A 21,876-nucleotide genomic window follows, 5' to 3' on the forward strand; every position below is an offset into this window, starting at 1 on the left:
GCCTCCGTGTGTTGTGACGTCTGCTTTTTAAATCATACAGGTGTCACAAAAATGACTTCCAGGTTCATAATCACCCTTTCAATGTACCTTGAAATACCCATTTGAAGTCTTCCTACTGACTCACTTAGGCTTGTTTGTTACTGTCATACATCCATACAGCCTTGATTTATACTGTATGTGGTTCACTGACTGTCACACATCTGTTAATCTCTATTCATTTTATTCATACAAGCCTGACGCTGTATGCTACAAGACAGGAATAGCAACACAATGAGCCATGGGAGTGTCATTTCAGTGTTCAGCTGTAAAGTGCTAGTCTCACAAGTGAGACAATTGTTCATGAAATATCACACAAAATATCTGCCTGTCATAAGTATTCACCCCCTTGGATTTCTTCACGATTGAGTCACAAAGTGGGATTAAAATGGATTTAATTGTCTTTTTTTTTGTCAATGATCTACACAAAATAAAGTGAAATTCGAACATTTTGTTTTAAAGGTTAATGAAAAATAAAACCCTAATATACCTTGATTGGATAACTATTTACTCTCTTGAGTCAATACATGTTAGAAACACCTTTAGCAGCCATTACAACTGTGAGTCTTTCTGGGTGTCTCTAAGAGGCCGATCTCGATTTAGGAATGTATGCCTTTCCTACGCACAGTATTTCTTTTTCAGTAGCAAAACGTGCGCACTCTGAATAAATGTCATTCAACCGCTGAAAACCCTCCCAATTGCTGACCAATATAATTTTTCGTGGAGTTTTAATTAAATGGAGGTTTCAGTACATTTATTTTAAGCCATCCTTTTAAATACCGGGAACCTTTCATTAGAATTTTGTCGACAGACAATATAATACATTGAGAGAACGGGGTCAGAATATAGGGATCAATGAAAGAAAGTATTCTATGCATATTCGCCTCCGTTTCTGCACCAACTAGTAGATTTAAAAGTACCCCGATCTTGTAGATTATTTAAGCAAATTTTAGGTTGAGAAAAGTATGTATGTATAAAAAAAAACGGCTTGGAGAGCCTTTACGCACGAAATATGTTGAGTAAAAAATACAGTGATTTAATTCATCCTGAAATATGTCTTATTCAGGTTCAAGCAATAAAATATTGGAAGGTGGGGAAAAGTGTAAAATAGGGGTTGAACAATAGTCCTATAAATCTACCCTAATTCTCACTAATCATGGAACTGTATGACAACAGTCCTGTCGACTTGAACCGTGCACCAGGCTCCAGGTTTAACCTGCTACGTGTGGTCTGAGTTCCATAATGATTCAAATAGGCTACAAGTTCCAAATTATTGCACAACATTAGCCTAATATGATCCACTAATTCTAGCGACACCCAGGGACAATTTACAAGGACGTGACAGAGGAAAGAATTGTAAACGGAATGAAATGATGAAAAAATAAATGTATGTGGGCATTACTGACGTGGCTCCTGATATTGGCTAATATTTAACATGATACAAATTGTAAAATAAAACGGAGAAAAGCCCGGACATAATCAAAACATTGTAAAGTGCATACATCAACTCGGTAGGTTCAGCCCTACAGAAGCATATAGATTGGGTCTCCAAATTTCATCCACGCAAATTAAGAGGGCACACAATTAAAATTCGGAATTATGGCGAAGCTATTTATATCACATTTCACTGTGGAAAAGGGGCCTGCAATACATGTCATGTTGATATGATTTTCAGTTTGCTTCCATATGGCTGGTTTCACATTCGCCTCCAGGGATCATAAGGAAACATCATCTAAAACAATTGCTATGTGTATTTACAATCGCCTTCTCCAAATGGATTACTCATTTACCTAGCTCTTATCAATAGCGCTTATCAATTTATAAATTACAGTGCATGGAGAAAGTAGCTGCTTTTTTCCCCCACTTGGAACCGGCAGGTTCGCTCGACCTTTTTCATGGTTTCCTCGCGGTGTTGGAATTATGAAGGAATTAAGTCAAGGTCAGAATTCCGTTTTTTAGGTATCTGTAGACACACCTCCGCCACTATTTCATTTATTCGAGCTCCACCTCAAACGTATGGTGAATAGCATGCTGTTATCATGCTTCAATTCAAGGTCAGAATACGCAGAGAGAGAACAGGCATAAAAGGGAAGTACATTCCATTTAAGATCTTAACTCGAGTCGGGAACGGAATCGAGACCTATTAAAGAGCTTTCCACACGTGGATTGTGCAATATTTGCCCATTATTCTTTTCAAAGTTCTTCAAACTCTGTCAAGGTGTTGGGGATCATGGCTAGACAGCAATTTTTAAGTCTTGCCATAGATTTTCAAGCAGATTTAAGTCAAAACGGTAACTTGGCCACTCCGGAACATTCACTGGCTTCTTGGTAAGGAACTCCAGTGTAGATTTAGCCTTCTGTTTAGGTTATTGTCCTGCTGAAAGGTGAATTCATCTCCCAGTGTCTGGGGGAAAAGCAGACTGAAGCAGGGATTCCTCTAGGATTTTGCCTGTGATTAGCTCCATCCATTTCTTTTTATCCTGAAAAACTCCCCAGTCTTTGCCGATGTCAAGCATACCCATAAGATGATGCTGCCACCACCATGCTTGAAAATAAGGAGGCAGTTACTCAGTGATGTGTTAGATTTTCCCCAAACATAAGGCCAACAACTGTATTCCTGTGTGGAGTCACTACAATCTTGTTGATCCATTCTCAGTTTTCTCCCATCACAGCCATTGAACTCTGTAGCCGTTTTAAAATCATATTGGTCACAGAGTCAGTGTTTTAAAATCACCATGGTGACATCCCTGAGCAGTTTCCTTCCTGTCCTGCAGCTCAGTTCAGAAGGATTACATTATCTTCGTGTCTGGGTGGCTTAATACATCATCCACAGAATAATGATTAACTTGACCATGCTTAAAGAGATATTCATTGTCTGATTTGTTACTTACATTTTTTTTACATTTACTTCATTTAGCAGACGCTCTTATCCAGAGCGACTTACAAATTATTGTTACCCATCTATCAATCACTGCCCTTCTCTATGAGGCTTTTGAAAAGCTCCCTGGTCTTTGTAGTTGAATCTGTTCTTGAAATTCAACACTTGACTGAGGGACCTTACAGGTGTTGTATGTTGTATTATTTCATACAGAGTGAGTCCATGTAATTTATGTGAATTGTTAAGCCACATTTAACTCCTGAACCAATTTAGGCTTGCCTAAACAAAGGCAGTGAATACTTAAGCAACTCATATATTTTAGTTATAAAATGTGTATTAATTTGTAAATATTTGTAGAATTCTTTTCACTTTGACATTATGGAGTATTTTGTGTAGATCAATGATTTAAAAAAAATTAATTAAATCTATATTATTAATCCCACATTGTAACACAACAAAATGTGAAGAAATCCAAGGTTGATGAATACTTGATACCCACTGTACTTACAACTATGTGAAAGACTGGAAATCGAGGCTAGTCAATCATAAGTATCCATGATAGAAGAACAAAGTTACTGTATCTGAGCCAGTCAGTCTATAACTGAGATGTGGATGGTGGGGTTCAGAGCCGAGACACAATCTGATCTCATGTCGCTCACGTAAAACAATTGATGACTAAAAATGATATGCCGAATGAGGAATGACCAATATCATGGGAGATGGGGCCTACTAGCTACAATTTAATGTGATTAATCAGTCTTTAGATTGCATGACTGTTTGAATGGTGAATAAGTACCGTATTGTGGACAGTACTTGGTTAAACTGAAATAGGTCTCAGGTTTGGACTGAAATAACCTGAATAACTAGAGTATGTGTGATTGGGTCACTTCCTGTCTCTTATCATAGACTACTGCTCTGCTCTGCTGGAACAAACCATTTTAGTCTATGAGACATTATCCTTGTAGCGAGAGAGGGGTTCTGTCTGAGTGTGTTAACAAAGGGCAACTCTATGAGACATTATCCTTGTAGTGAGAGAGGGGTTCTGTCTGAGTGGGTTAACAAAGGGCAACTATGAGACATTATCCTTGTAGCGAGAGAGGGGTTCTGTCTGAGTGGGTTAACAAAGGGCAACTCAATGAGACATTATCCTTGTAGCGAGAGAGGGGTTCTGTCTGAGTGGGTTAACAAAGGGCAACTCAATGAGACATTATCCTTGTAGTGAGAGAGGTTCTGTCTGAGTGGGTTAACAAAGGGCAACTCAATGAGACATTATCCTTGTAGCGAGAGAGGGGTTCTGTCTGAGTGGGTTAACAAAGGGCAACTCAATGAGACATTATCCTTGTAGTGAGAGAGGTTCTGTCTGAGTGGGTTAACAAAGGGCAACTCAATAAGACATTATCCTTGTAGCGAGAGAGGGGTTCTGTCTGAGTGGGTTAACAAAGGGCAACTATGAGACAATATCCTTGTAGCGAGAGAGGGATTCTGTCTGAGTGGGTGAACAAAGGGCAACTCTATGAGACAATATCCTTGTATTGAGAGAGGGGTTCTGTCTGAGTGGGTTAACAAAGGGCAACTCTATGAGACATTATCCTTGCAGTGAAAGAGGGGTTCTGTCTGAGTGGGTTAACAAAGGGCAACTATGAGACAATATACTTGTAGTGAGAGAGGGGTTCTGTCTGAGTGGGTTAACAAAGGGCAACGATGAGACATTATCCTTGTAGTGAGAGAGGGTTTCTGTCTGAGTGGGTTAACAAAGGGCAACTATGAGACAATATCCTTGTAGCGAGAGAGGGGTTCTGTCTGAGTGGGTTAACAAAGGGCAACTCTATGAGACAATATCCTTGTAGCGAGAGAGGGGTTCTGTCTGAGTGGGTTAACAAAGGGCAACTCTATGAGACATTATCCTTGTAGTGAGAGAGGGGTTCTGTCTGAGTGGGTTAACAAAGGGCAACTCTATGAGACAATATCCTTGTAGCGAGAGAGGGGTTCTGTCTGAGTGGGTTAACAAAGGGCAACTCAATAAGACATTATCCTTGTAGTGAGAGAGGGGTTCTGTCTGAGTGGGTTAACAAAGGGCAACTCTATGAGACAATATCCTGGTAGCGAGAGAGGGGTTCTTTCTGAGTGGGTTAACAAAGGGCAACAATGAGACATTATCCTTGTAGTGAGAGAGGGGTTCTGTCTGAGTGGGTTAACAAAGGTCAACTATGAGACAATATCCTTGTAGTGAGAGAGGGGTTCTGTCTGAGTGGGTTAACAAAGGGCAACTATGAGACATTATCCTTGTAGTGAGAGGGGTTCTGTCTGAGTGGGTTAACAAAGCGCAACTCTTGCTTGTGCTTCTCTTCTGGTTGGTCAGTTATCCGTTACAGAAAAATAGATGTGAGTGAACACCTTTATTCACACATTTTGGCAAATAGCGTGATCTTTATTAGAGTGTCACTTTGCTACATTTCCTTTCCTTTTATTGTTTTGCCTTTTCATTTTCTAACTTTGTGGTTGAGGTCAGCACTGACGACTGTAAACCAAACCCACCCAACCCATTTCTAACCAGTCAATAAATATTTATGACTGGCAGTCACAATATGTGTATCACAAAAACAAATGATGTAGAATCTTGTAAAGCTAAGAAAACATGATAAGTAGTGGGCTATGAACCAAAGACATTCACATTCATTTATTTAATTTAAATCATATTTACATACAGTGGAAGGTTCTAAAATATAATCCATATCTACTGTACATTGCATTGTGGTCTGCAAATCTTTTACAGGAGTGAGTATGAAACAACTATTGGAAAATAACATTGGTTTAAAAAAGAATATATAGAAATAATCATTGATCACAATTATAAAGGACTGAAGGAGAAAATGGAGGTAAGAAAAATTCCTTTACCATCGTGGCCCTTTCCAGACAAGACAGAAGTCACATCACATTTCTAGATGATATTTCACTTTCTATCCACGGAGAGGCTCCTATATGCTAGGAGGTTCTTAAACACTGGAGTGAACTCAACTCAGCCTGGCAGAAAACATAAACATACTATACGACTCTACATCATCTCAGCACCTCCCAAATGGCACCCTATCCCCTACATAGTAAACTACTTTTGACCAGGTAGTGCACTACAGCGCATTCGGAAAGTATTAAGACCCCTTCCCTTTTTCCACATTTTGTTACGTTACAGCCTTATTCTAAAATTGATTCAATCAAACATGTTCCTCATCAATCTACACACAATACCCCATCATGACAAAGATAAAATAGTTTGACATTTTTTAATTTTTTTTATACCTTATTTACATAAGTAAGACTCGAAATTGAGCTCAGGTGCATCCTGTTTCCATTGATCATCCTTGAGATGTTTCTACAACTTGATTGGAGACCACCTGTGGTAAATTCTATTGATTGGACATAATTTGGAAAGGCACACACCTGTCTATATAAGGTCCCACAGTTGACAGTGCATGTCAGAGCAAAAACCAAGCCATGAGGTCGAAGGAATTGTCCGTAGAGCTCCGAGACAGGATTGTGTCGAGGCACAGATCTGGGGAAGGCTACCAAAACATTTCTGCAGCATTGAAGGTCCCCAAGAACACAGCAGAGATGGGAGAACCTTCCAGAAGGACAACCATCTCTGCAGCACTCCACCAATCAGGCCTTTATGGTAGAGTGGCCAGACGGAAGTCACTCCTCAGTAAAGGCACATGACAGCCCGCTTGGAGTTTGCCAAAAGGCACCTAAAGGACTCTCAGACCATGAGAAACAAGATTCTCTGGTCTGATTAAATCAAGAATTAACTCTTTGGCCTGAATGCCAAGCGTCACACCTGGAAGAAACCTGCCACCATCCCTACAGTGAAGCATGGTGGTGGCAGCATCATGCTGTGGGGATATTTTTCAGCAGCAGGGAGACTAGTCAGGATCGAGGGGAAAGATGAACGGAGCAAAGTACAGAGATCCTTGATGAAAACCTGTTCCAGAACGCTCAGGACCTCAGACTGGGGCGAAGGTTCACCTTCCAACAGCACAACGACCCTAAAACACACAGCCAAGACAACGTAGGAGTGGCTTCGGGACAAGTCTCTGAATGTCCTTGAGTGGCTCAGCCAGAGCCCAGACTTGAACCCGATCGAACATCTCTGGAGAGACCTGAAAATAGCTGTGCAGCGACGCTCCCCATCCAACCTGACAGAGCTTGAGAGGATCTGCAGAGAAGAATGGGAGAAACTCCCCAAATTCAGGTGTGCCAAGCTTGTAGCGTCATACCCAAGAAGACTCGAGGCTGTAATCGCTGCCAAAGTTGCTTCAACAAAGTACGGAGTAAAGGGTCTGAATACTTATGTAAATGTGAATACTTATGTAAATGTGATATTTCCATTTTTTCTTTTTAATACATTTGCAAACACTACTAAAAACCTGCTTTTGCTTTGTCATTATGGGGTATTGTGTGTAGATTGAGGGGGAAAAACAAACCATTTAATCCATTTTAGAATAATGATGTAACGTAGCAAAATCTGGAAAAAGTCAAGGGGTCGGAATACTTTCCAAATGCACTGTATACAGAGAATAGGGTGTTATTTGGGACACTGGCCAGCTAGAAACAAGACTGTACTGCTACTGCACCCCAACTCTCATATGATTGAAAGTGCTTCCCATAACATAACGTCTTTAATATACATATAGATTATTGTATTGACATGGTTTCGGTGTAAAAGACAAGCCCTACTTCCATTGACTTCAAAGCAGAATAGCTGAACCATAATCACTGGAAAAGAGGGTGCGTGATATAGAAAATAAAGATCGCTTTTGACGTGAAGATACCAGGTGTGGATTTGGCCTGTAAGCTCTCCAGAACTTGTAGGGGGCAGTACTGGGTTAAAGGCCTTTATATTTCAGGGGATTTTTCCAATGCTTATTTGCCATAAGTTGTAAACAAATACTATACAAATTAGCCATCAGTTTCTAAAACAACTGACAGATTAGCTAAGTTCAATGTGTCTTGTTTTGAGGTTTAGGACAAAGCAAGGTGTGTGGGGTTTTGTACCTTGTGTTGTGTGATAAAAACAGCTTTAGGTGCTACTGGGGCTATATATGCCAGTATCTGTTACAGCGCAGACACACTATAACCTTTAGTATTATGGTGAGATAACGTAGGGAGTGACTATATACCTTTATAATACTTGACAATGGGAACATGTAAAGAACTCACATTAGGGTGGCTACAATTGAAAACCAGTTTGACTGTGGATCAGTTCACCACAGCTTTGAGCTCTAGTAAATACCAGTATGGATACACACATAGCCATAATCTAGCTGTCCAGAGTCTCCATAATCTTTCCCTCTTGGATGTATGAAACTTCCTTTCTCTGCCACCAGATCCCAAGGGAGGGGAATCATCAGTGTGTCTGGGCTGAGTCAGGGTGAACCCTTATGGGTCAGAGGGTGGCCCCTCAGAAGCCTCTCCTGTGGTTGCTCTGTGGCTAGTTGAATCCTCCTGTAGCTAGTTCCCCAGGCTGGAGGATCCAGAGTTGTCTCCTCATCTTAAGGCAGGTTGGGTGTTGCACGGCAGGGCAGGCTTGGAGCCAGGGGGTCTCCACCTCAGTAGGGTGGGGGCTTGGCCCAGTCTCCATTAGGGCTCATGGGGGAACTACCCCTGGAGGAGTGGATGGGGCTGCCCTGGCTCAGACCCTGCCTCTGGCCCTCCCAGAAGAGGGCGTCACTGGGTTTGGGCGGGGAGGGGAAGGACCAGGAGGAGTCATCCAGAGAGGCCTGGTTGAGAGGAGGAGGAGGCAGGAGGACAGGGCTGGTATTGCCCAGACCCAGGGCTCCAGGGTAGTGGCTGGACCAGGGACCGTTCTGCCAGTAGTCCTCCCTGAGACCCTCCAGAGCCGGGGGGCCCACGGGGGGCAGGCAGGGCCGGCCAGAGCTGGAGGGGACAGGGGGGGCACTAGGGGGACGGGGCACGGAGATGCGGACTGTTCGATGGTTCAGGTTCTTCTCCACATCGTCCAGGCACTGGACAGGGACAGTTGAGGCAGCTAGAGAGAAGGGCACAATTGCACAAACACTATTTCTTTAACTAGACTGCTTCAAGCAGGTTGTCAGATGATTAGAATGTTTTACCTGGTTGTGTTCAGTAGGCGTCAAACAGGAGGAAACATTTTGACACTGTTGTTTTGGTATTACATTTTGGTACTACCTGAAATGGTACAATAGCACTCATTGTTGTTTTCAGTTGCATAATGTTCTGCTACGTTGTACCCTACTGAACAAGTACCAGAATGTGGCACCCTCACCCTTGCCACTTACCCCAAAGCAGCACTCAAGAAAATAAATCAATTCAACCAAGTTCAAACAAAGCACCTCATCACACCTGACTGTTCATGAAGACCAGGGAATATTCATTTGGATTATGTTCCAATCTTTGTCCATGGAACTCTCACAAATTAATATCACAACACCACACAATTTATTCCACTGTCTTGATGATGAAGTTAGTGTGACTAGTTCCAGTAATAATTTCAGTTAGTGTGACTGGTTCTAGTAATCATTTCAGTTAGTATGACTGGTTCTAGTAATCATTTCAGTTAGTGAGACTGGTTCTAGTAATCATTTCAGTTAGTGTGACTGGTTCTAGTAATCATTTGGGCTCAATAATCAACTCTGAATGCTGTTGATTGGTATCCATTCTCCTCTAAGCTGGATGAATGCCAATAACTAGGCTAGTTAATTAAATAATGTTCCTGTGCCACTTTAGGGACATGTGGTTGGGTTGGGTGATGGTGAAAGAATGTACCTTTAGGGATATGTGGTTGGGTTGGCTGATGCTGAAAAGAAATTTGTAAACCGTGTGTGAATAGAATAGACAAATGATTTATTAAGAAATTATTATCTTACATTCAGCCAGCATTTTAGTTTGGTTTTCTCCACTAGGAAGCAGACAGACAGACATGTAGACAGACAGACAGACACGTAGACAGACACACAGACAGACAGACACGTAGACAGACAGACATAGCAACAGACAGCCTGGTAGACAGACAGATGAACAGACAGACAAGCACAGAGCGACAGAAAGCCAAACGGGCAGAGACAGGTAGATAGACAGACAGGCAGAGCGACAGACAGCCAGACAGTCAGGTAGACAGACAGACAGGCAGAGACAGACCGACAGACAAGCAGAGACAGACAGATGAACAGACAGAGAGACAGAGCGACAGACCGACCGACAGACAGACAAACAGGCATGCAGACAGGCAGAGCGTCAGGCAGAGCAACAGCCAGAGCGACAGCCAGACAGGTAGACAGACAGACATGTAGACAGCCAGACACTGTAGTTCCCAGAGGCTGTATAGCTAATTGGGCTGAGTAGTGTGAGGAGAGACAGAGTGAGAATCACACCTCTGACATTCCCTTCAGAACTAGACAGGCTTCAGAAACACAACACACACAGGCCTGATTAAGGCTTTTAGAGAGATGCATCCCTCAGGAATACTGAGAGATACAACTAAGAGATAACATGGCTTAGATGGTAAAGAGCGTCTGATATCTTTCTATATAGCCTTTCTATGGTAAAGAGAGCCTGATATCTTTCTATATAGCCTTTCTATGGTAAAGAGAGCCTGATATCTTTCTATATAGCCTTTCTATGGTAAAGAGAGCCTGATATCTTTCTATATAGCCTTTCTGTTGTAAAGAGCGTCTGAGAGCAGTTCTGTCAAACTTCTTAACACACCCAGACAGCCTCTTTAATATTCAGCACAAAGGCATGCAACATTAGATACACACATCATTGGTTTTCTATCCAATCATCATGTTGAGCGGATAATAATAAAGTTTAAATGAGAGTTCCTCTGTGTTTGATGGAAGAGCAGGAGGGAGACAGAAACAGTCTCATGAGAGCTCCATTTGAATAAAAGTGATTCCGTAGTAAAAACCTCAGACGAATACAGATGCTCAGTGTCTTTGAATAAATACATCTCTCCCTTTCTGTCTCCCTCATCTACGAAACAGGATTAGTCTGGGATATTCACTAGAATAAATACATTTGCTCTTTATATTTCATTCTAATTTGCACCTCTTGTTTGGTCCTCTGTTCCACAAAGAGAACAGTAAAACTACATCTCTTGTTTGGTCCTCTGTTCCACAAAGAGAACAGTAAAACGACATCTCTTGTTTGGTCCTCTGTTCCACAAAGAGAACAGTAAAACTACATCTCTTGTTTGGTCCTCTGTTCCACAAAGAGAACAGTAAAACGACATCTCTTGTTGGGTCCTCTGTTCCACATAGAGAACAGTAAAACTACATATCTTGTTTGGTCCTCTGTTCCACAAAGAGAACAGTAAAACTACATCTCTTGTTGGGTCCTCTGTTCCACAAAGAGAACAGTAAAACTACATCTCTTGTTTGGTCCTCTGTTCCACAAAGAGAACAGTAAAACTACATATCTTGTTTGGTCCTCTGTTCCACAAAGAGAACAGTAAAACTACATCTCTTGTTTGGTCCTCTGTTCCACAAAGAGAACAGTAAAACTACATCTCTCCAGGGGTGAAAAACATCAGAACGGGAAAGAGAGACAGAGGGAAGTCTTCATATCATAATATATCCTCTAAAATTGTAGTGCTATGATAATAGCTGGGATGTCTTTCTCCACCTAGCCTACAGTAGCATGTCTTTCTCCACCTAGCCTACAGTAGAATGTCTTTCTCCACCTAGCCTACAGTAGAATGTCTTTCTCCACCTAGCCTACAGTAGGATGTCTTTCTCCACCTAGCCTACAGTAGGATGTCTTTCTCCACCTAGCCTACAGTATTTTTATTATAGAATGTCTTTCTCCACCTAGCCTACAGTAGAATATCTTTCTCCACCTAGCCTACAGTAGGATGTCTTTCTCCACCTAGCCTAAAGTAGAATGTCTTTCTCCACCTAGCCTACAGTAGGTTGTCTTTCTCCACCTAGCCTACAGTAGGTTGTCTTTCTCCACCTAGCCTACAGTAATATAGAAGGCTCTCTTTCATCAACAACTTTTATTTTGAAAGATTCCTTGTTGATGGCATGTTGTTTTAAGATGTGTGAAAAGACAGGGTGGGTTTAGTTATCACTCAGAGAGAAGGGGGAACTCATGAGATGTTGACAAGGGAACTTGAGGTGAAAACATTCATTTCTCTACACTTAATAAGTAGCAGCAGTACGTCAGAAGATCTGCTCTTTAGCACGTGGTCAGTCCGAGGCCCTCTCCCTTATACACAGGGATTATGTTAAGGAGGGCACATTATCCTGGATTGTTCAGCTCTCCCTCATACACAGGGATTATGTTAAGGAGGGGACATTATCCTGGATTGTTCAGCTCTCCCTCATTCACAGGGATTATGTTAAGGAGGGCACATTATCCTGGATTGTTCAACTCTCCCTCATACACAGGGATTATGTTAAGGAGGGCACATTATCCTGGATTGTTCAGATAGAAATACCCTACCTAGAAAATACACACACCTCTGCCATGTAGTATAGGGGATCTAGCCAGCTCAAGACATTTCTGTCTGCAACCTTCCGGAACTTGTTAGCTGCTAGCTGTGGTTTGTAACACACCTTGTCCGTTAGCTGCTAGCTGGGGTTTGTAACTCACCTCGTCTGTTAGCTGCTAGCTGTGGTTTGTAACTCACTTCGTCTGTTAGCTGCTAGCTGTGGTTTGTAACTCACGTCGTCTGTTAGCTGCTAGCTGTGGTTTGTAACTCACCTCGTCTGTTAGCTGCTAGCTGTGGTTTGTAACTCACCTCGTCTGTTAGCTGCTAGCTGTGGTTTGTAACTCACCTCATCTGTTAGCTGCTAGCTGTGGTTTGTAACTCACCTCATCGGTTAGCTGCTAGCTGTGGTTTGTAACTCACGTCGTCTGTTAGCTGCTAGCTGTGGTTTGTAACTCACCTCATCTGTTAGCTGCTAGCTGTGCTTTGTAACTCACCTCGTCTGTTAGTTGCTAGCTGTGGTTTGTCACCGAGCTTCTTCACCAGGTCAGACTGTTGTTTCAACACTGAGTGTAGAGTGGAGATCTCAGTGGCCAGGGCCTCATATGACTGTAGAACAGTCATAGCGCTGTAAATAACAATACAATAACTACAATGAGACAAGACTACAGGACAACACTCCTATATTCATCTACAGGCCTATGCACATTTACACAATACATACTTATTCAGGACAGGAGTACACAGAATTTACATGTTTTTGTAATTTTATTTTTTACATTTGTGAAAACAGTAATGCTGCCCCTTTCCCCTGCTCCTAGCAATTCCAGAATATTGAAATAAATACAAACACATTTCATTGATAATAGAAGACAAATCCTTCAAAACTCTACATTAATGCAAAGACCTAAATGCATATTTTTTTCGATCTAGAGCCAAGATGCACACGCCAAGATGTTTTGAGCATCAAAACAAGGTAGTTAAATGGAGTTAGAGATGTGATGTTGGTGGCAGCTAACATCTACAGTGTTACTGATTTTCTACAGAATTATAATATATTTATTTGTGAAGTGCTTTTCAAACATTACACTTAAAGATATTAGGCTCAATTTCTCTGTGAGATTCACAGGATGGAGAAGGAATCATTTCAGATAGGCACCTGTTCGGTGCGATAAAGGCTTTTACTTCGGATCTCAATGAATGAAACTCTGGGTATGTAGTGCCCACTAGTGGACATAATAATGTACTGGAGGTTTAGTCCACGTTCCCAAATTAGATCAAATCCCATTGTATTTGTCACATGCTCCTGGTCCAGCTGTAGATTTCACAGTGAAATGCTGACTTACGAGCCCTTTCCCAACCATGCAGAGTTAAAAAGAATGAAAAATTAGCTAAATAAAAAAGGAAATAGTAACACAATAAAATAACAATAATGAGACAATATACAAGCAGTACCAGTACAGAGCCAGTGTGTAGGGGTATGAGGTAGTAATGAGACTATATACAAGGAGTACCAGTACAGAGTCACTGTGTAGGGGTATGAGGTAGTAATGAGACTATATACAAGGAGTACCAGTACAGAGTCACTGTGTAGGGGTATGAGGTAGTAATGAGACTATATACAAGGAATACCAGTACAGAGTCACTGTGTAGGGGTATTTACATTTTACATTTTAGTCATTTAGCAGACGCTCTTATCCAGAGCGACTTACAGTTAGTGAATACATTTTTTTTTTTGTATTATTATTATTATTATTTTTTTAATGGCCCCCCGTGGGAATCGAAAACCAAAAACCTAGCGTTGCAAACGCCATGCTCTATCAACTGAGCTACATCCCTGCCGGCCATTCCCTCCCCTACCCTGGACAACGCTGGGCCAATTGTGCGCCGCCCATGAGTCTCCCGGTCGCGGCCGGCTGCGACAGAGCCTGGATTCGAACCAGGATCTCTAGGGGCACAGTTAGCACTGCGATGCAGTGCCTTAGACCACTGTGCCATTCAGGAGCCGTATGAGGTAGTAATGAGACTATATACAAGGAGTACCAGTACAGAGTCACTGTTTAGGGGTATGAGGTATTAATGAGACAATATACAAGGAATACCAGTACAGAGTCACTGTGTAGGGGTATGAGGTATTAATGAGACAATATACAAGGAATACCAGTACAGAGTCACTGTGTAGGGGTATGAGGTAGTAATGAGACTATATACAAGGAGTACCAGTACAGAGTCACTGTGAAGGGGTATGAGGTAGTAATGAGACTATATACAAGGAGTACCAGTACAGAGTCACTGTGAAGGGGTACCAGGAAGTTGAGGTAATATGTATATGTAGCTAGGGGTAAAAGTGACTATGCAATCAGGATAGATAATAAACAGAGTAGCAGCAGCGTATGTGTTAAAGTGTGTGTGGCGTCAATATGTGTGTGTGTTGTAGTGGCAGTGTAGTATGTGTGAGTAGAGTCCAGTCAGTATACATTGAGCCAATGCAAGAGAGATCAGATTTTACTATTCATCAGCATGGGACAACTGACAGAGTTGTTTTGCAACAACAGATGCCTTGAATTTCTATGGCATGTGTCCTAGTCTATTCTAATATGATCTGTCTATCAGTGGCATTATCTCAGTCTATTCTAATATGATCTGTCTGTCTGAGTGGCATGTGCAAGTACTCAGATGAGTTTCTTATTGAAAGTTAACCCTGTTGCTAGGTAAACTACAGACATAGTGCTACCTGGCTCTGAGGTAAACAAAGCTTTGTCTCCTCCTGGTGGCTGGTCATAGCATCTACACTATGACAGGTGTTTCAAATGGTTCTCATTCTGCTGCAATTTAGTGAGATCTTCTCTGGGGTCAAACCTGAAGCACCATTCTGGGGAGATTAAGGACATACCTGGGGTTAGACTCCACGTGATTCTGGTCACAGTCAGTTCCAGAAGAATCCTAGGAAGAGGAGGACATATGGCTTCAAAAGGGTTATAAATTAAACCCTAGAAAAAGAGCGTAGTTCACATACCATGTCTGGAAATGAAAGCCCAGTACACTACACTGGAATTCTTGTTGCTCCACAATGTGTCTTCATGGACCTCAAACAAAGGTTTTGATCAACAGACCTTCATCGGGTTTTGTCAACAGACCTTCATCGGGACTTTTGTGAATGAAACACACTTGTGGTTCTATATTCCCATAGTCTTACCCCACAATGCTCCTGCAGTCGGTTCTTCTCCTGAGTCATCCTCTCCAACTCCTCCTGCAGAGTATGGATCTTCAGTTCACTGTTGACCCTGTCCACCTGCCAGTAGTCCTGAGTACTGGTTAGAGACTTCATCACTATGGAGGGAGAGAACATACACAGTTACATACACTTTGTCACTTCCGTGTCATTTGAAATCAGTCCCACTCTACTTCTGTATCTCTGCTAGGATGGGAGAAACGTTGAACATCAGGGTAGGGAGGTTGAACGATAAACACTCTAGCTTGTCTGTGGGATAGTGGGCACATTGGGAGTTGTGCTTCTAGGGTCAGTAAAAAGTAATGGGCATCAACTGTCCCTTAGCTGGACTTTAGGGACATTCCTGATCATCACACCTTGGCTGAGCATAAGGGAAAGTCCCTGCCTGGTCAAGATGACACTGCCTGTCAGTCTGTTGGTGAGACTAAGGGAAAGTCCCTGCCTGGTCAAGATGACACTTCCTGTCAGTCTGTTGGTGAGACTAAGGGGAAAACCTGGTAATGATACTGTCCCTTGGCTGAGGTTAAGTCCCTGGTGATTAAAGTACCTTGGCTGAGGTTAAGTCCCTGGTGATTAAAGTACCTTGGCTGAGGTTAAGTCCCTGGTGATTAAAGTACCTTGGCTGAGGTTAAGTCCCTGGTGATTAAAGTACCTTGGCTGAGGTTAAGTCCCTGGTGATTAAAGTACCTTGGCTGAGGTTAAGTCCCTGGTGATTAAAGTACCTTGGTTGAAGTTAAGTCCCTGGTGATTAAAGTACCTTGGCTGAGGTTAAGTCCCGGGTGATTAAAGTACCTTGGCTGAGGTTAAGTCCCTGGTGATTAAAGTACCTTGGCTGAGGTTAAGTCCCGGGTGATTAAAGTAACTTGGCTGAGGTTAAGTCCCTGGTGATTAAAGTACCTTGGCTGAGGTTAAGTCCCTGGTGATTAAAGTACCTTGGCTGAGGTTAAGTCCCTGATTATTAAAGTACCTTGGCTGAGGTTAAGTCCCTGGTGCTTAAAGTACCTTGGCTGAGGTTAAGTCCCTGGTCATTAAAGTACCTTGGCTGAGGTTAAGTCTCTGGTGCTTAAAGTACCTTGGCTGAGGTTAAGTACCTGGTGCTTAAAGTACCTTGGCTGAGGTTAAGTCCCTGGTCATTAAAGTACCTTGGCTGAGGTGAAGTCTCTGGTGCTTAAAGTACCTTGGCTGAGGTTAAGTCCTTGGTCATCAAAGTACCTTGGCTGAGGTTAAGTCCCTGGTCATTAAAGTACCTTGGCTGAGGTTAAGTCTCTGGTGCTTAAAGTACCTTGGCTGAGGTTAAGTACCTGGTGCTTAAAGTACCTTGGCTGAGGTTAAGTCCCTGGTCATTAAAGTACCTTGGCTGAGGTGAAGTCTCTGGTGCTTAAAGTACCTTGGCTGAGGTTAAGTCCTTGGTCATCAAAGTACCTTGGCTGAGGTTAAGTCCCTGGTCATCAAAGTACCTTGGCTGAGGTGAAGTCTCTGGTCATCAAAGTACCTTGGCTGAGGTTAAGTCTCTGGTCATTAAAGTACCTTGGCTGAGGTTAAGTCCCTAGTGATTAAAGTACCTTGGCTGAGGTTAAGTCCCTGGTCATTAAAGTACCTTGGCTGAGGTTAAGTCCCTGGTCATTAAAGTACCTTGGCTGAGGTTAAGTCCCTGGTCATTAAAGTACCTTGGCTGAGGTTAAGTCCCTGGTCATTAAAGTACCTTGGCTGGTCTCCATCTCTGTCTTTAATTGCAGCAGCTCCATCTCTTTGGCCTGCAGCTGCTCATTCAGGCGCCTCTCAGACTCACTCTTCTCCCTCTTCTAGAGAAACAGAGTTAAAGAAAGAGAATTAGTATGAGAAAGAGAGGAAGAGTCAGTGAAGCAGTAGAAGAGACAGTTACAAAGAGACAGGATAAAAAGAGGACGAGTCAGTGAAGCAGTAGGAGAGACAGCTACAAAGAGACAGGATAAAGAGAGGAAGCGTCAGTGAAGCAGTATAAGAGACAGTTACAAAGAGACAGGATAAAGAGATGAACAGTCAGTGAAGCAGTAGAAGAGACAGTTACAAAGAGACAGGATAAAGAGAGGAAGTCAGTGAAGCAGTAGGAGAGACAGTTACAAAGAGACAGGATAAAGAGAGGAAGTCAGTGAAGCAGTAGGAGAGACAGTTACAAAGAGACAGGATAAAGAGAGGAAGTCAGTGAAGCAGTAGGAGAGACAGTTACAAAGAGACAGGATAAAGAGAGGAAGTCAGTGAAGCAGTAGAAGAGACAGTTACAAAGAGACAGGATAAAGAGAGGAAGTCAGTGAAGCAGTAGAAGAGACAGTTACAAAGAGACAGGATAAAGACAGGAAGAGTCAGTGAAGCAGTAGAAGAGACAGTTACAAAGAGACAGGATAAAGAGATGAAGTGTCAGTGAAGCAGTAGAAGAGACAGTTACAAAGAGACAGGATAAAGAGAGGAAGTCAGTGAAGCAGTAGGAGAGACAGTTACAAAGAGACGGGATAAAGACAGGAAGAGTCAGTGACGCAGTAGAAGAGACAGTTACAAAGAGACAGGATAAAGAGATGAACAGTCAGTGAAGCAGTAGAAGAGACAGTTACAAAGAGACAGGATAAAGAGAGGAAGTCAGTGGAGCAGTAGAAGAGACAGTTACAAAGAGACAGGATAAATATATGAAGAGTCAATAAAGCAGTAGGAGAGACAGTTACAAGGAGACAGGATAAATATATGAAGAGTCAATAAAGCAGTAGGAGAGACAGTTACAAAGAGACAGGATAAAGAGAAGAAGTCAGTGAAGCAGTAGGAGAGACAGTTACAAAGAGACAGGATAAAGACAGGAAGAGTCAGTGACGCAGTAGAAGAGACAGTTACAAAGAGACAGGATAAAGAGATGAACAGTCAGTGAAGCAGTAGAAGAGACAGTTACAAAGAGACAGGATAAAGAGAGGAAGTCAGTGAAGCAGTAGAAGAGACAGTTACAAAGAGACATGATAAATATATGAAGAGTCAATAAAGCAGTAGGAGAGACAGTTACAAAGAGACAGGATAAAGAGAGGAAGAGTCAGTGAAGCAGTAGAAGAGACAGTTACAAAGAGACAGGATAAAGACAGGAAGAGTCAATAAAGCAGTAGGAGAGACAGTTACAAAGAGACAGGATATAGACAGGAAGAGTCATTGATTGTCTGGAGTATAGGAAGGAGACAGTCAGACCTGTGCTGCTAACATAACATCTCAGATATTAACCTAACAGCCGTGTCATCAATACATGTATTGGTTAATAGCTTCATAAGGAGAACACAGTAGACGCTGAAGTGATGATGAAGTTAGTAACCACCATAACTTGGTAACCACCATAACCACTTGGACTGTACATACCAGCTGGATCAGGATCTAGTGGACTGTCCATACCAGCTGGACTGTACATACCAACTGAACCTAGTGGACTGTCCATACCAGCTGGACTGTCCATACCAACTGGACCTAGTGGAATGTCCATACCAACTGGACTGTCCATACCAACTGAACCTAGTGGACTGTCCATACCAGCTGGACTGTCCATACCAGCTGAACCTAGCGGACTGTCCATACCAGCTGGACCAACTGGACTGTCCATACCAACTGAACCTAGTGGACTGTCCATACCAGCTGGACTGTCCATACAAGCTGAACCTAGTGGACTGTCCATACCAACTGGACTGTACATACCAACTGAACCTAGTGGACTGTCCATACCAGCTGGACTGTCCATACCAGCTGGACCTAGTGGAATGTCCATACCAGCTGGACCTCATGGACTGTACATACCAACTGGACTGTACATACCAGTTTATTAAGCTCCAGTTGCAGGTCCTCCTTCTCGATGTAGATGCCACGGTAGGCACTGAAGGCCTTGTTGACATACTGGGGTCCTTCAGGGGAAGGGGCTTCAGGCCTGAACAGCTACAGGTTACAACCATACATCATCGGTTACAACAGCTACAGGTTACAACCATACATCATCGGTTACAACAGCTACAGGTTACAACCATACATCATCGGTTACAACACAGCTACAGCTGTTGAATCTCATGATGCAAGCCTCTCCAAGAATAGGATTAGCTCAACACATTGATAGTGACAATGTTTTTATTGTGAGAACAACCCATGGCAATAGTGCTAGATGTACTTTGACCATCTGAGGTTTTATCTGTCCAAAAAAATAAATTACCCTATCGGGATAATAACGTTTTATTTTACTGCTACTGCTGAGAACTTACTTGCTGTATCAAGGTATGTATGTATGAAGTTCTTAGAGCAGAGTAGGCTTATTTCAACCTATTTTGGGTGCCGAGTCTGCTGACTGTTGTGTCTAATGAAGCCCCCCTCATGCTGTACCTTATCCTCCAGTTGTTTGACTCTCTTCCTCAGCAGTGTGTTCTCTCTCTCGGTGTCCCTCAGCCTCTTCTTAATGTCCTCGTATGCTGTGACCAGGGCAAAGTGGGAGGCCACAGACTCATCCCCCGCACATACAGACACCGGGCTCTCCCCTGCTCCACCATATGCAGTCTCATGCTTCAGGATGCAGATATCGTCCTCCATTGCCTCCATGCCAGGCTCCATACCAGGCCTAGCTAGTAGAGAGCAGAGGTAGACCGACGAGTCAGTTATACAGAACTAAGACAATGCAACAAGTCTGACACAGAGTAGCATATATTTGGGAAGAACCTCATTTATTTCCAGCATATTTTAGAATGACAAACATTGTATTCCATGCCAGTTGTACTACAAGTCCAGGATTGAGATTCTAGCTATGAGTTGACCTTTGAAAATGCAGAGAAAAGGTCACGGTAGTAAAATAAATAGGAGGAGTCAGTTGAACTCTTCTTCTCTTTCTTATCTTAGCCATAACAAGCTGCGTCGGGCTTGGCTGCGTGTGCAAGACACCACGATAACCTGTTCTACATTGGTCTTGGCTGCGTGTGTAAGACACCACGATAACCTGCTCTACATTGGGCTTGGCTGCGTGTGTAAGACACCACGATAACCAGCTTTGGGACACAACATCGGGAGTCTGTGTATTGGTTGGACTCTCAATACACAGACTCCTTATGGTGTGTCCCAACGTTACACGATAACGGAAGTGAGAGCTAAGGAACTGTTGAATCAAAGAGAAACCAAAACCAATGTAGTATGTCATGACACTTGTTGAAATCAATCTATCGATTATTGAAACCATAATCAATTATTATTAGTTAGAACAATTAGTAAACATATCAGGTTTCCACCACACAAAGCAAAATCAAAACATCAGCATTTCGAAGGACGTTAGCATAGCTAGCTAGCAACTTGGGACAGGCCATTATTCAATATGGATCAACCCAAACTAAAGACTGATGTGTTATCTAGCGTGCTAAATTGGTCATCTAGACCTTACAACTGTGAGCCAGTTTGCGATGACAGCGTTAGCAGTTAACTGGCACCTAAACGATACAAAAACACGCAGCCAGCTGATGATCAATTGATACTAGCTAGCCGCGTTAGCTTATTTTACCTTGTTGATGTTGTTTTCGAAGATATCACGTTGTGTATCTATCGAGCATGGTTTGGTACCAACTCACGGGACGACTGTGCTGCCAAATATTTATCTGTTGTAAATCGTTATTTTATATATTTTCGATATAAAATAAATGTGTCATTAAACATGAACCAGGAAACATCCACCGTTTTGTGAAATGACACTTTTAAAACTTCCGGGGTGATGTGATTTTCAAAATAAAAGCTCCGACGTCATCCTCGACTTAAAAAAACGATGAATCTGGTTGTAGCTAGCTATGTTACTCGGATGAATACCATAATATTTGAAAAGCTTCCAAACTATGGTTTAGAGATTATAGAAACAATAGCATGTGTATTCACAATGTTTTTTCATGACATGAACAGCATTCTGGACTCGGGCTTCCGCTGACCTCGCCCCACAAAGTTCGACACTCTATTATTTTACCTGGCTGGGTACCTAGTAAAATGAGAAGTTGGCGAGCTAGCTAGCTAAATTAGCTAGTAGTAGTGATGCACACTAGGGATTCAATCTGTGTAAGGATAAATACATTTATTCGGGGATAGCTAGCCAGCCAGGAAGTGCCTATAAATACATTTTGAAACGACTTGAACAAAGAGGGACGTTAGCTAGGTGCACTGCTAATAAGAAAGATTTTATCCAAAGCTAGAATGTTGTTAGCTAGTTGGCTAACGTTTGCTAGCTAGAATCATGACGATCTAAATTTGTGTGGATCGTTAGCAAAGGCC

At 42.4% G+C, this 21,876-nt stretch overlaps 1 protein-coding gene across 2 annotated transcripts; it reads right to left on the bottom strand.

Moving 5' to 3' along the window:
* Positions 1-7,282: 7,282 nt before the first annotated feature.
* On the bottom strand, positions 7,283-21,324 carry LOC311121552 (5-azacytidine-induced protein 2-like). 2 transcript variants are annotated; one of them, XM_084157976.1, is made up of 8 exons: positions 21,125-21,324; positions 19,969-20,204; positions 19,417-19,533; positions 17,312-17,411; positions 15,574-15,707; positions 15,271-15,320; positions 12,875-13,005; positions 7,283-8,954 (listed from the first exon to the last, which is right to left on the bottom strand). In XM_084157976.1, exons 2-8 carry the CDS (start codon positions 20,191-20,193, stop codon positions 8,515-8,517), a joined length of 1,197 nt encoding a protein of 398 aa, XP_084014102.1. In that variant the 5' UTR covers positions 20,194-20,204; positions 21,125-21,324; the 3' UTR covers positions 7,283-8,514. The 2 variants fall into 2 exon arrangements, with proteins under 2 accessions (XP_084014102.1, XP_084014101.1); XM_084157975.1 differs by having other exon boundaries at positions 19,969-20,200; positions 21,125-21,199.
* Positions 21,325-21,876: the final 552 nt, after the last annotated feature.

The sequence above is a fragment of the Coregonus lavaretus genome, assembly GCF_964263955.1.
Source record: "Coregonus lavaretus genome assembly, chromosome: 3".
Taxonomy (NCBI): Eukaryota; Metazoa; Chordata; class Actinopteri; order Salmoniformes; family Salmonidae; genus Coregonus; species Coregonus lavaretus.

What these genes read in the sequence shown, in the direction of transcription:
- LOC311121552 (XM_084157976.1), bottom strand. Translation starts at nt 20,193, where the DNA reads ATGGAGCCTGGCATGGAGGCAATGGAGGACGATATCTGCATCCTGAAG. An exon ending in AGAGATGGAGACCAGCCAAG is followed by an intron (nt 15,708 to 17,311) that starts GTACTTTAATGA and finishes CTCCCTCCATAG; the next exon opens with TGATGAAGTCTCTAACCAGT. An exon ending in GCTAGCAACTAACAGACGAG is followed by an intron (nt 8,955 to 12,874) that starts GTGAGTTACAAA and finishes CCTTCTCTCTAG; the next exon opens with CTGCCTCAACTGTCCCTGTC.